This window comes from Telmatherina bonti (assembly GCF_933228915.1).
Source record: "Telmatherina bonti genome assembly, chromosome: 6".
NCBI lineage: Eukaryota > Metazoa > Chordata > Actinopteri > Atheriniformes > Telmatherinidae > Telmatherina > Telmatherina bonti.
Genome location: NC_136624.1, coordinates 36,451,328 through 36,465,740, shown reverse-complemented (window position 1 = coordinate 36,465,740; position 14,413 = coordinate 36,451,328). Strand labels below are relative to the sequence as shown.

Genomic DNA, 14,413 nt, shown 5'->3' with positions numbered 1-14,413 from the left:
TCATACAGCTGAAATGTTTGTGGGCCATGAAACTGGTTAGTATTTCCTTGTATCAACATGGTATTTTGTGTCTTTTTAACAGAAAAGATCCATGCAACAGTCCCAACTCGGGTCCATTGACACCAGAGAAAAGGAGCTGCTATCACTTGCATACACACTCTGGGCTCTTCCCAGTCATTTCCACCCATGGGGACGAAAGCCCAATGTGGAGAGACAGAAAAGGAGAGGTTGGGGGGGCTGTGAGGGATGATAACCCTCCAAGGGGAAAGCTAGGTTCTGAGGTTGTTGGAAAGGCTCGTGGAGGGGATTAGCGTGGCGCATGTGTGCTCGGTTTGTGTATAATCTTACATACATGCAGGTATGTGACTAAATCTGTGTTTGCACGCGAATCTCTGTGTTCAGATGATCCCTGCTTGCACACTTGTCTGAACACCCTCTCCAAGCTGTGGACTGAGATGGGCTGATGTCGGGATTTTGAGGGAGGGGTTGTTTCACGCGCCACGCTTGGACGACGGCGGATTAATTTTTCTTTCTCAGGGAGAAGTCGACAAAGAGTGGGAGGGGGGAGGGGGAGGAGGGGATTAAAAGAGGTGAATTTTTAACTGAGCCTTGTTTACACAGTCAGAGGGTATGTTGCCACAGGAAGACAGATATACTCCACCTGTATACTGCGGAAAGAAAGATTAGGGAGTCATCCAAAAATAAATGAGAGCGAGGGGAGAGGATTGGGATAGAGGAGAATTAGAGGATGTGCCGGGTTGTTCAGTACATGCAATCCTGTGTCTTTTTGTCTATGCGTATGCAACGCGTGTGCGTGTGTGAGATGAATGGAAATTCAAAGTTGTGCAGTGGATTGGCTATATCATAATTACTTCTGAAATGACAGCCTGCACATAAACCTGTCACACACACACTCGCAGGTCGTTTTCACGTTTGTGTCAGAAGTGAACTCAAATGACATGCACAGCCTTTAGACAAACGTAATAGTCTATTATCATCATTTATCCCTTAGGCAAACTGAACCCTAGAGTGTGTTTGTGTTTGTTTCTGCATTAGTAATCAGCTACACACACACACACACACATTTATAATCCTATGATAAGAGGCTGCTTTAAGCGCAAGTAAAATGTTGATTCAAGGTAACATTGAACATCAATTATCTGTGGATTTTCCCTTTAATTCTGTGCTTCTTGGCTAAAATATTTGGCTAGGATTAAAAGACAGTAAGATATCCCTATCCTCTGTGTGCGAAAATGACCTGACCTTTGAGATTATGAGCAAAAAAAAAAAAAAAAAAAGCAGAAAGCAAAAATTTAAAATCCTAATTCGTCTTCTCCTTGACAATGTGCGTTGCAATCTTTTCAACGTTTTTCTTTAAAGAACTGATTAAATAATAATACACGCCATATGCAAGACTTGAAGTTCTGATTTTGTATTGCATGCATGCATACAACCTGTGTCAGTCACCATTTAACTGGTCATCAGCTCAGTAAATTATAGCAACAAGTATGAAAGAATAAAAGGTTGAAAAAAAGGCAGGAAATGGGAGAGAAGGCATGAAAGGCGGGGCAGATGAATGAAGTGTTGGACTGCAAAATGAAGGAAGAGAGGCTGGGAGATGGACGCCACCTGAAGATAGACAGTCTGTTTAATGCACAGTCCATATAGCCTCTTTATCTCACCCACTCAGTCCCCCTCTTACTCCCTCCCTCATCCACATGCAGGTCAGCAATGAGAAAGTGAAGGGGGAAAAAATAAAAGATAGAAAAAGGGACTGTGGCAGCAAGCAGAGGAAGATAGAGCTTCCTGCCCTCTTCTGCCAATCAGTCTCTTCCGTCAAGCATTGCAGCGTTCGCCGCTTGCTGCGAGTCGTGCAAAGGTCCTTCCATTTAGCTTGGCTATGTAAAAGGTTTTCTGAAAGGCCTAAAGGAGGTGAGTGCCAGGGACTAGATAAGGTCCCCCATCTGCCTGATGGGTCCTGCCTCAGGGAGGGAGAGCTGGAGTGGAGGGGTGGAGACCCAGAGGATGTGTTTCGAATACTTGAGGGTCTAGTTGTGGGTGTGAGCAGAGACAGAAGCAAAGGCCAGGAGAAGGGAAAAGGAGTGCATGTATGTCCTCCTGCTACCTTTTCATGGCTTCTTTATGCACTCTGTAGCCAGTTATTAGCCACAGACTTTTCAGAAAAAAGAAAGTTTGCTGCTACAACTCATCATTTTTAAATTCTTGACATATTTTTTTGTATGTGTTCCACTTTGTAATTTCACTCTAATGCTTTTTACGGTCTCTTCTTGCATCTGTTCGTCCCCAAATTATAAAGTTGCTTTTTCAAAAATGATCCTCAAAGTCTTTTTAACATTCTTCACAGACTTATTCCACAAATCATGAGTAAGCTTCATCAAACCACAGCACATGTGGCTTTTACACAGGGCACAAAATCAGAAACGCATAAGTGTCCAGGTTCAGGGAACATGGGATATTATGTCTTAAAAGCACCAAACATGATGCTTTTATATATTTTTTTCTGTTTTTTTTTTTCCAAAAAGACCCCTGTGATGGCTGAAAAAAGGACATGTCAATGAGAAAAGCATGGCACATGTTATTAGTCAGCTGAGCCTGTCTGAGAACCCTTTCCTGAGTGCTGGTCCATCAACAGAAAGTCTTGACTCTCATCCGCCTGCTGAGACTTTCATTTCATTCACATTTTGAAAATGTATTGTGGGGTTGACATTTCAAATACAAGAAGGACCGAGCTGCATTTCAACTAGATTTTAATCTCAGAGCTGAGCGAGTAATAAGTCATTTTAAAATTTGTTTTGCTATTCCTACAGTGAGAAGACTTTTTGGTAACAGTTCCTGTTACATGTCAACAAATTCTAATCACAGCTTTTGCTGATCAAATATTGGGAAAAACTAAAGAAAAAAGAACTGTTTAACATAATCTCATGTCATCTCTTCTTGTCACATATTGCCTGAGTATTTGCTAAGGTGCCGATAAAAAAAATAAATCATAAGAATCAATGCAGGTCAGGTGATTTATGTTTAGTGGTTCATATTCTCACAAAATTTACCTTTTTCTCCAGAATTTCTAACTGTTCTTTGTAGAAAGTGGATATTGCAGCCAGCTCCTTTTCTTTCCTCTCCAGCTGTCTGGTCTGTGGCAGAAAAGTGGTAGACAGAGAGGGGGAGAGAAAGTTGATATAAGGATGACAGTACATAACAGAAACTAATCCAACCTGCACCTAAAAAAGACATTCTTTACACTATGACACGATGTCACATTGATGATCTGTCCAATCATTTTTAACCATGTTTAAATCAAGGTGTAATGAATTAAAACAACAAATTATTTGCCTTTACAGATTTGAAAATCAGTCAGTCTGACAAACTGAGATTCAGAACAAACGTCACAGCATCAGTCTACATCATTTTTAAGTAGAGCAGAAACCACCATGCATTTTTACTGAAATGGTACCTTATAATAGTTGTATGTTGGTTTCACACCTGCTGACATGCAAATGGTCACGTGACATGTCGTTTGCCAGTATTACAGTATTTAAAGGTACTTAAAAACTCTACATTTCAGATTCATAGCAGTCAGAGCAACTGTTGCCACCACTGTGCAATCAGATTGGAAGCACACCACCGAGCTTCTGTTACAAGCTTAGCTACATGGTGCATCAGATAAATCATTTCACCAACAGTGAGCAAATATTAGAAAAAATAGTTTCAGCAATAGATCTTAGCTGCATGCAAATAAATGTATTTATATCTTTCCCAGAGATGTGGTATTCATGCACATTGAGGAGCCAGAGGGCAAATCGTATCACTGTTAAATATCGTTTGGTTAAAATGATACAATAATGCTCAGAAATGCTATGTCATGTCATGTCCACATAATGTAACAAAACTTACAAAACTACTGAGGTGGATTGAGACTGGCACAGCTGTGGCAGGAGCTGGCAAGGCGTCACTGGCATTAGGATGAAGTGAAAGTCTTTAATAAGCCCGCTGAGCCAAGATTTGACAGGCAGCAAGATGGCAGAAGAGCCACAGTTTGGGCCATGGCGAAGCAGCATGCAAGCAGAGGAGGACAGAAGACAGATGTCAAAAAGAGGACACTGAAAATAAGTCAGCACTTTAAGCTTGAAGACAGGCATGTGCATGCTCTGGTGGTGTTAAACAAAGAACCCATGTCATGGGATGTTTCAGCAGAGATGAGAGGAACCTTGTTAAAGTAAGAAAGCACACATTGTATTGACATTCTTTTTTGTGTGTGTGTGATGAATGTAATGATGCAGAATTGCACAAATAAATATGCTCAAAATAACTCAAAGAAGACAGAAAATCTGCAGCAGAGTTTCATGCAAAAAAAAACAGTTTTAGAGAAAACATAAGACATGTACAGTACTCAGATGTGGATGGACCGGAGGTAGAAAGCACTGTCAAGACATGCTGCAGCCAACTGTCACCAACTTATATTCAGCCTAGGATAAAGTGATCCTTCATAATGCTTCCATCTCCGTGTTCCTTGTCACAGTATCACAGGAAGACAATCGACCCAATTCTATGCTGAAAATCTACTGGTGCTACACTTTGATTGACCTTTTGTTTTCACTGGTAAAAGAACGGGATGTGACAAAGTTTGCCAAAGTTTCTGGATGTCTGCGCCTGCTCCTTCGGACACAAAGCCAGCTGTTTTCTCCTCATCGCAGATCACCTCATTCCAAATCCTGTGAAACTCATGTCAAATTTTTTAGTTTTCTTATATTTTACGATTTCTTTGTTGCATCATTTTTCAATTAATAAAGATATAAAATGAGTGATCTATATTTCTTTGTAATCTGCTTTGACATTCGTGTCTCTTGCGTCACTTTGAGCTCCTGCCGCGATGCATTGTGGTCTATATTGACCCATCGAGTGAACCATCGATGTTTACTTTTAACTGTGGTTGCTTTGTTTCCTTTTCTTTCCTTTAAGATATTTTTAACTCTGTAAAGCACTTTGGTCAGTATATTCTGTGTTTCAATGTACTATATAAATAAAACTTATTTACTTACTTTCAGTACTTTTTAGGATTCATTGTGGTTAATTTTGAGTGCACTACTTTTTTTTCTCTCAACATTCAGACACCCCCAGAAAGTGGCGTGAGCACTATATAAGGGACTATGTAGGGAATAGACATTTGGACACAGCCCTGAATCTGGGTGGCAATCCAGATCGCCTCCAAAATCTAATCACTTGTTCCTAAATCCATTTTGGAATTTTACTGAAAATTTAATTGAATTCCTTCCATAACGTTTTGAGTTATGCTGCAGACAGACAGAGAAAGCAACGCTGCTGAAAACATGACTTCCATCTGAGCCGAGGTGAAAAACTGAACTGGAATGAATGCATTAGAAAAATAAGATTTTCACCAGGAACACCAGAGCTTGGTTCATAGACATCCACCTAGTAGTGCATGTAAAAGTGTGAGGTAGAAGGAAAACATAACATGCATTTTATTTGAAAAACACATTTTCTTAACCAGCTTCCTCAAACCTGAATGCAGAAGTGAGCTGAATTAGACTGCATCATAAAAACCCTTGTGGGCTATTTAAGGTTCCCAGTGTTTACATATTTCTGTCAACATGAAAGATCAAAGAGCATCCTCAGCAGCTATGAAATCTGAAAGACATGTGATGGCAATATTGCAGCATCTTACAGATACATATTTAAAAATGCAATGCACACGGTGGTGTCAAGGCTGAGATACTGTACGCCTGCCTGCATTTTAAAATGGATGCTAGTTGATGCTCAAGAAGGACACTCGTGATCACAGATGACTTCAAGCTGAGCTACAACAGTATAAACATGATATGGTGCATGAACACAATCAAACTAGCTCCAGGTGGGACAGTAAAAGGCAGCAATGGGACCTGGATTTATGTAGCACAGGAATAAAAGTGTCTAACTTGAAAGAAAAAAAACACATAAGATAGGTAAACATCTGACTGATTAATGTGCCAAAGTTGTGCATTAGTGAGACTGGCATATAGATTGGATGGTACAGCATGCTGATGTCCTTCCTTTCTTACCGATATGGCAGACATGCGCAGGGAGACTCACACACTAACTGATTGACATTACATTCACTGTAATCCAGTGTAATCTTATCCTAACTCAACAGACACATGCATCCCCAAAGAGCACATCTTTAAATCCCCATACTGCACTCACCGTGCTTCTTCTTTCTACAGTGGCTGTTTGATGCTTAAGGGGTGTGTGTCTATGTGTGTTTACGTGTAAAATCACCCCTGCCTGCAGCACAGATGATGTGTAATTTTCTAGCTGAATACCTCCCAAAGTGCTGTTGTGTGGAATGGCGGCGGCGGCAGCACACTTGCAGCCTTGCAGTAAAGCACAATGAAAACATGACATCTGAATAGAGAAGAGAAACCGAGAAACAGAAGAAGAAGCAAAACAGAGAAGGCAGTGTTAATGTTGCTTACCCACACATCCAAATCTGCTGGCTGGGAAAGACAGAAGGAGAAGTGGTTAGATGGATAGCAGAAGGCTGGTAGAAAGGTTGGGAGAAAAGGAAGAATATAAAAAGCTTGCATATCACAGAAGTAATGAGAGTAGGAAAGAAAAAATAAATTAATAGGATTGACAGCCTGTGTGTTTCTCACTTAGCTGAACAACACTTCATTGTATCTACCTGGGATGTGGCATCTGCGCTGCTGTAATCTCAAGGAAGTGTCGTGCAAAGTCATTTGAATTAGGTGTTATCACACATTCATTGGTTAAAAACTGTGAAAGAGGTGTTCAGGAAGCTTGAGGTGTCATTTTGCCAGAGGACTGACCACCACAAACTACAGACTTTAAGGAAAATAACTGGCACATAACTGGCTGGGAGGATATTTACACTGCGATCCATATAATAAGGACAATGAATTAGTTATCAATATGACACTATGGTGCTCCAGCATAACACTAGAATATGTGACATTACTTTGTGTAATATGGGAAGCTGTTTAACATGGATATGGAGCTGGATTCACACAAGATTTGCTTATTCACAATGACACAACAATCCATTCTTCCCAGGTTAAAGGTGCATCACTATTAGCATGAAGTCCTGTATCGTATAAGTTTCACACCACAGACTGTTCTCATTTGAGTAGGATGTGAGCACACTGCTAGTATTCAGCTCAGACAAGAGGAGTCCCTGGCAGTGGCTGGAAAACATGACAGTTTTAGCTTAAAATATAGCTTTTTGAAACCTATGTTTCAGATAAATGTTAATATGTTACATAGAGCTGGAAGGTAACGCTTAAAAATGAAATTATATGCAACCTTTAAACAGTCCATGTTAAATATACAACAAAAAAACTAATATTTATTCCCCAAGAGTCTGATTTAGACCTGTTATAGTATCAGATCAGTTATATTCATGGAACCAGTCTACTTAATGATAAATATCATAATCAAAACATTCACAGACAGTAAAAATCAAGACTTTCTTTTTCAACCAAGATAAATTTGAGAATCTAAACCAATCACTATTCAGATGATGAGATAGCCTAACATTTCCCATCATACCCTGGGGGGTGCAGACATTTATAGTAAGAACCACCGTGGCGCCTGGCTCAGAAACTCACAGCCGTTTTGATCTTGTGTGGCTTTCTGCTGCTCATGTGCAACCAGCAGCCAGAGCAAGCCCGGATCAAGCTGCACACAAATCTAATCACCAGTTATCGTTTCTGCACAGGCCAGGCTCCTCACAAACTAGCCTGGTTTCCATGGGCAACTTCTCAGATGGCTCCGTGGAACAAATCATCTGGTGAGCGAGGTTACTGATTTAACAACATTATGTTTTCACTGATCTCCTCAATGGGCCTTAGTCATTAGCGCGACTTCACAGTGTGTTCATGAGATGAAAAGAAGCTGCCTTGGGCGCTGACATATGACTGAGTTTAATAACAGTTTGTTCTGATTCCACATACCAGGCTCATGAATAAGTCTTAGAAACAGATAAACTTTGTTTTCAATCATCAAGTCTGTGTTTAATGAAAATATGAAGAAAGAAAACAACTTTTAAAAACGGGAACAATATTTAAAAGGGCCCTATGACGGTATTTGGAGTTTTCTGAGCTTTCTACAGTGTCACAGTGTTGAATCCTCATCAGACATGTGAACAGCACTGTTTTTTATCACCTAAATGCATGTTTGAGTTTGAGTTCCAGCACGCTCTCAGTTCGGTTTCCAAGGCGACGAAAATGCGGCGTTTTAGAGAGTTTTTTCTCCTTCGAAATCCTTGTGACGTCCCGGGGGATAAGGTTCGGTGATTGGTTACCTTCTACTGGTTAACAAGGGCATGTACAAATACATCAGGCGGGTGGAAAACGTGGGATAAAGTTATTTCCAACGATGGCTGGCGAGTTTACCAAAGAGAGACATCCTGCTGCATTCGTTGCTGTGGGTTGCTGTTTTCCACTTCATTTTCAGGCTCTGATTCAGGTTCCAACATGTAGGGCTGTATGCTATGTGTTGACATTGTCTTTGGTTTTTTTTTATTGAGTTCATATGAGCCTAATCCTTCTGTTTATGAGATGTTACAGTGACAGCGAAAGCAGGTGCGGTGCGCGCTCCCGATGTAGTGCAGTGGCGGGAGGCGGGGCTTAATGCGGAAGAGTCTCTTTTTTTTTTTTTTTTTTCTACCTGTCCTGTCCAGCATCTCAGCATACAAAACAGCAATCTGCGTGCCATATTTTTGCCAGACAGATTTGCTTTGTCAAGGGAGACATCTCATGTATATAGCTGCCCTTGATAATCTGAATATTTTTATTATTATGATAATTATTTTATTTATTTATTTATTTTTTTCTTCCTTTTATCATTTTGTCAGTCTTGATATGGCCGAGCTGGACCTGGCAGGGAAAGAGGAAAAAAAAGAGGAAATGAAAGGAGAAAAAAGAGAGACAGAAAAGAAAGGTGTGTCTAAGCTGCTAAATTTACAGTATTTGCAAAACAATATAAAGTACTGAAAAAATACGACATAAGTAGGATCGTGACAATATTCAAAAACAGACAAAAAATGAAAAATAAAAGTAAAAAAAAAGTAAATGAATTAATAAAATAACAATTACAATGCCAACCGTTATCAAACATACCTACAGAGAGTCATCAGCAACATTTAGTAGGAAGCAGATGGGAAGATGAGCGCTTTGTGGGCGTGCACTTGTGAGTGTTCAACCTGTGATCATTCAATCAAAGATCAGCTGAGTGCTTGTAGGGGATCACGACCACGACCCGAAGCGTAGGGGAGGAAGCCAAGGCCCCCAGACCCCGGCAAGCCCACCGCGCACAGAGCCCAGGCAGGCAAAGCAGAGAGAGCCTCCGTCCGCCGAGCCCAGAGCAGTGGAAGCCTCCAGGCAGGCGCCACCCGGCGCGACGAGGCAGGGGCACCGGGTAGCACAGGGCAACGGCAAGCCGGCCCGGCGGGCGCCGGGTGCCGAAGCGCGGGCCGCACAGAGAGCCGGCAGCCCACAGGCCCCAGGACCACCCGTACCCCCCGACAGAGCCCCGGCCAAGACCCAGCGGGCCCCGCCCACCCAGAGCAAAACCATTGCGGGCCGGCGCCACCACGATACCAGGGGCGGGATCCCCAAGGACAAGGACACGTCCGTAGACCATCCCCCCAACAACCCCTCCCCACAACCCTCCCGCTGCTTCCTATCCCCATCCCTCTCCCTCCCAAGCCCTACTGTCCCCAACAACAACAATGCGGAAGAGTCTCAATCCACTCGTTTTGCCCGCAGGCTGATCTGACAGCCTACGGAGAGGGTCGGTCTGAAGTAAATAAAGCGATTTGTGGCAACAACTCGATCAATCCCAGCCCTTCTGGGCTCAGAAATAAAAATAAATTTAGCCTGAAATGTACATAATAGTTCCACTTTAAACAGATTTGAAATGTTACTGTATCGGAATGTACTGCGTGTTTATTGCCATTTTTATATCAACTACAACTGAGGAATATCTGCTTATGGCTCATACATCATTTACAGACTTGAGTCACTTTATAGGAGCCAATTTGTTTAACTGCGTTCTCATTGGTGCTGTTAGGGGGCGCTGTATTGTTACCTGGGCAGGTGACACATATAGGGGGAATGCGTCACTGGTTGGATAGATGTTTGGCCCAGAAGGGCAAAAGGTTTTTGACCACAGGGCGCGAGTAGACATGTATATGCCACAAGATTATTGCAAAAGGAATAAAGGTGGATGAATCTGAATTTAAGTATCTGAGTGGAAGTCAAACACGGCGAAGCGGCGCATCAAACCAACTCTCGGGCCAAGATATCTCAGTAGCTTAGTTTAGACTTAGCTCCTTCAAACTCAAACTTAAAATATTATTTCATCCTAAATGCTAGAATATCACCGCTGACATGCAGAGTGGCATATTCAGGCTTCTTTTTCCTACCAATGGCTCTCTGGTTGGTATCAGACACAGAATGGAGAGGGGCAGATTAGAGCAGTAGGTGGCTCTAATGTTGCCATGCCTCATAAAAACACCATTCAGTTAAATGAGGTGAACTCACAAAGCCAGTTGCTGCAGAATCCATATGTGTGGTTTGGGGTAATCTGTGTAACGGATACAGTTGACACCATCTGTTAAACCCTCCCTGCTCCTCAATGGCTGGTCCGAAAACAGAGTATGTGTCTGAGTGTGTCCGTGTGGGTGTGTGTGAAGATGGGGACCCCTACAGAGTGCTCACTGGAGTGTGGAGGTCCCATTTCCATAGATGAAAGACTTTAGAAGAGAGGGTGAAGGGGCTTGTTGTGATACAGAAGCAGATAAACGCACACCAAGGCAGTCTGGTGTCGTCCATGGACCATAACAGACAATGGCTTTTCAGGTACATCCACTCACTGCGCTGAGCTCCCTGATGACCAGCAGTCTGCAGCTCCAGTGAAAATTAAGAGTCGAAATCAACTGTGCAAGCAAAAACACAGCCAGGAAAAGTAAGCCAATTAGACTGAGGCTCATTCCCCTGGATTTTTCAAATTCATTAAGCTTGTAGTATTAAAGTATTACAAAGTTAATTGTCAAAGCCGGTGAAACATAAAGACTAAAGACTACCGGTTTATAGAGTTTATATAAAAGTTAAGACCAATAGTCTCACAATATTCCAAATAAATGTGTGGAAAGATAAAACTGTAGGTAACAACTGCATTAAAACCGCCTGCAAAACAGCTACAGAAACCAGTGAACAATAGACGAAGGACAGTTTATGCTGACAGCTGACATTTAAAAGCCACGACTCATAGCGAATTCACCAGCACCACCCCCATTTTCCTCAAAGTCTAAGGTGTATGGCCCATCTCTCTTCCCTTTGTCTGAAGGCAGAACGCTTCAGAACTGGTCAGCTGTGCAGCTCCATTTTTTCCTCTTCTAACACTGTTTTTTGTATTCTTGACACAAAAATATATGCCTGAAAATGTGTACCATAATCAAACAATAGCTCACCTAATTCAATCTAATTACAGTGAATTATGGTATTCAGTAGAGGTTGAACAAATCTCACTACTTTCAAACAACCTTTTACACTAAATTTCTTTATTTAATGACGCTAAATTGGAGCTCGAGTCAGGCCACAAATCCATTCATGCCTACTGTGAGAACAAAAAAACCTACAAATCACATTTTTAGATGAAATGGGGCGAAAGATTTACCAGTCTAAAGAAATTAACGGTGCTCCTTCTATATAACCGCACCAATTTCATGGGTCTGGGTGTATTTGATTATGTATGCTCAGTTGATTATGTTTGCTGCGTGTACCACGCAGGTCACCAGATGCACCAGCTTGGCAACGCTTCATGCTTGATTTAGACTTGAAACCTTAACCATCCAGGAACACTGTGTGTTTGTGTCTCTGTGGAAAAGGAGAATGTGACACTTCAACAAAACCATGTGTGTGCGCGTGTGCGTCTGTGTGTGCATGACAGGATGAGACCTTTTGGTCTCCAACACCACCTCACATGGTGAGAAATGCTGCCTTGGAAATCAATTATGTAAATACTAACTTATGCAAATGGCACATTTGAATAAATCTGTGTTTGGGGAGAAAAGATTTTGGTGTGGTTTTATACTTGGAGTCAGGAGAGAGAGAGAGAGATGAGGGAAGAGGGCTAAAATGAGGATTAGTCTGGAGAATGTCACTGGCAAACACGGTGCGCAGTTAAACTCCTGATTTGGCTTTTTAATTAGGCAGAAAGAGGTGGGGAGAAAGACACAAATGCAGACAGACAGGAGAAAAATACGTCTAATTCACTGACAGGTTTCCTCTTGTCACATTGCAATGGGAATAAGAACGCTAAGCACATTCATAATGTGTACTCATAGCAAATACAGCTGCTACAGCCGAGTGCTTTCACACTACCTTTCATTTGGTCAAGTAAGTGTATTCATATACTTTTCTCTAAAAAAAGTCACACTGAATGATGCACAGAGATATGTTTTCCTGCACACATATCCTTAGTGACGCTTAACTCCAATACAAAGACAGGTTGTGGTAATATTTTAGCTCTGACATACACAAAAACAGAGAAACACATCATTAACTGCAGTGATAAGACACAGAATGAAGCTGTTAATCTCTTCTCCTTATTGAAAGGAAGATATATTTATATTATTGACCAGTTTTAGTTCACTGCTCATCTATTTTCATTGGCTTAAACTGTCACAACAGCATTCAATGACCTTCTGTCATGTATCTTTTATTTACAGGTAGATTGTGAGATTTCCTTACGCAACTTGCAGTATTACCTGCATTTCCACAGACACAAAGAATCTTGCTGAAAGTTACACACCCCAGGGATCAAATCCTTTGCACCCTTTGCTTACTGATGGACACATCCACATTAAAACCACTCAAGGGAACTTCTTTTGACACATATGAAAATGTGTAACTTGCTTTATTCTAAGATGTGAAGACAGACAACTCTGCATCAATAGTGACACAATTTAATTAGAAGTTATAACAAGTGCTTGTTAATCCGTGATTTTTCAATGACAAAGCTGCAGTGTTAAGTTGTTGCATTATCTAAAAGTGCTGGAAAACCTCGGTGGAAACCGCTCAGTAGTAGCAACTGATTTAAGGGTTTAGGAAGGAGACATCTGGGTGTTTTTGAAGGAAGGTACAAACTAGATAAAAGGCATGTAGTGTATAGAAACCAGGTCAAAAATGGTATACTTTAATAAATCAAATAGTATGATACACCATGTCAGCTATTCTCAGGAAGTTAGCACACACCCCACACACACATGCTGATTACACATAGCTTTTATGTATGGATGAAAGTATGCATAGCAGCTGCAAATTCAATGTGCTGATGAGCATGAAGACCCCCCCCATCGCCTGCCATCCCATAACCCTGTCATCCCCTCGCAACACATAGTCACCATAAATATATGGAAGTGTCTCTGAACATGCAAGTGTTTTCATTTTGATTTTTTTGTAACAGTTGTTTGACAACACTAAACGCTCAGCCTCTTACAGGAGACCAGGACAACTGTTGAAGCGTATCAGCATTTATCATCACACCAACACTTGTGGGTGATACAAGCGCCTACAAAAAAAGAAAAAGACACACATGAACACCCACAGAAGCATGCACACATGGTGCAATAAAAATACCAAATGCACAAACTGGTTAGTAGTCTAGCTGTTTGCTCATTAAATGTGCGTTTTCGTCACATAACCATGGGAGGTTTGATGAATTAACACTTCGTTATCCGCCTGCCTTCTCACTTCAGACAGTCACAGAGGCGGTGAACAAAAAAAAAAAAAAAAATGCTACCAGGAAGACAATGACAAAAAATTCTGAAACAAAGATGTCATTTCAGTAGAAACAGTAGAGTCCAAAAGATGATTTAGATCCTTTTAGATTTGCAGTTTGACATTTTTCTAAGCAAACAAACGTGAGATGAATATTTGTCATGTCTTTTGGGCAAAGACAGTAGTAACTTTATATTGTTAATGATTTACATAAATAAAGTCACAAGAGTTCATAGTTAATAGGTATTAAGAATAAGTTCATGCTTAAAAGGGTTAAAAATACCGAGATTGAAAACTAATCAGGGTGAGACATCTGTATCGCAACAATCTTTGTGATATCGTACATGCAGTTACCTGAGCGAGTGAGTGCTCTTACCATAGAACAGTTCTGTGACGTATTTTGCCTCGAACAATAAGTGAAGAAGCAGCTCATGAACACACTAAATGTGCCCTTACACGCTTGTGCCTTGGGAAAATTTAATCTTTTTTTTTTAAAAATGGACATGCAAATATAATAATTCATGAAGATCTTTAGTAAGAACAAGAAAAGCAAGCATTGTGTGGAAAACTTTATATATTTGCTGCTTTGTTCGCTG

The 14,413-nt window shown here is 41.1% G+C and overlaps 1 protein-coding gene across 2 annotated transcripts in view; it reads right to left on the bottom strand.

Annotated features, from left to right (window-relative positions):
• Window positions 1-14,413, bottom strand: part of chchd6b (coiled-coil-helix-coiled-coil-helix domain containing 6b) — an 81,058-nt gene that overhangs the window by 56,190 nt on the left and 10,455 nt on the right. Inside the window, exons 5-6 of one of the 2 annotated variants that reach the window (XM_079241725.1) lie at window positions 6,489-6,509; window positions 3,069-3,152 (exon numbers count right to left, since the gene is read on the bottom strand). In XM_079241725.1, the coding sequence (XP_079097851.1) occupies window positions 3,069-3,152; window positions 6,489-6,509 (105 nt within the window). The remainder of the gene's footprint in view (window positions 1-3,068; window positions 3,153-6,488; window positions 6,510-14,413) is intronic. The other variant, XM_079241726.1, reaches the window with a different exon arrangement.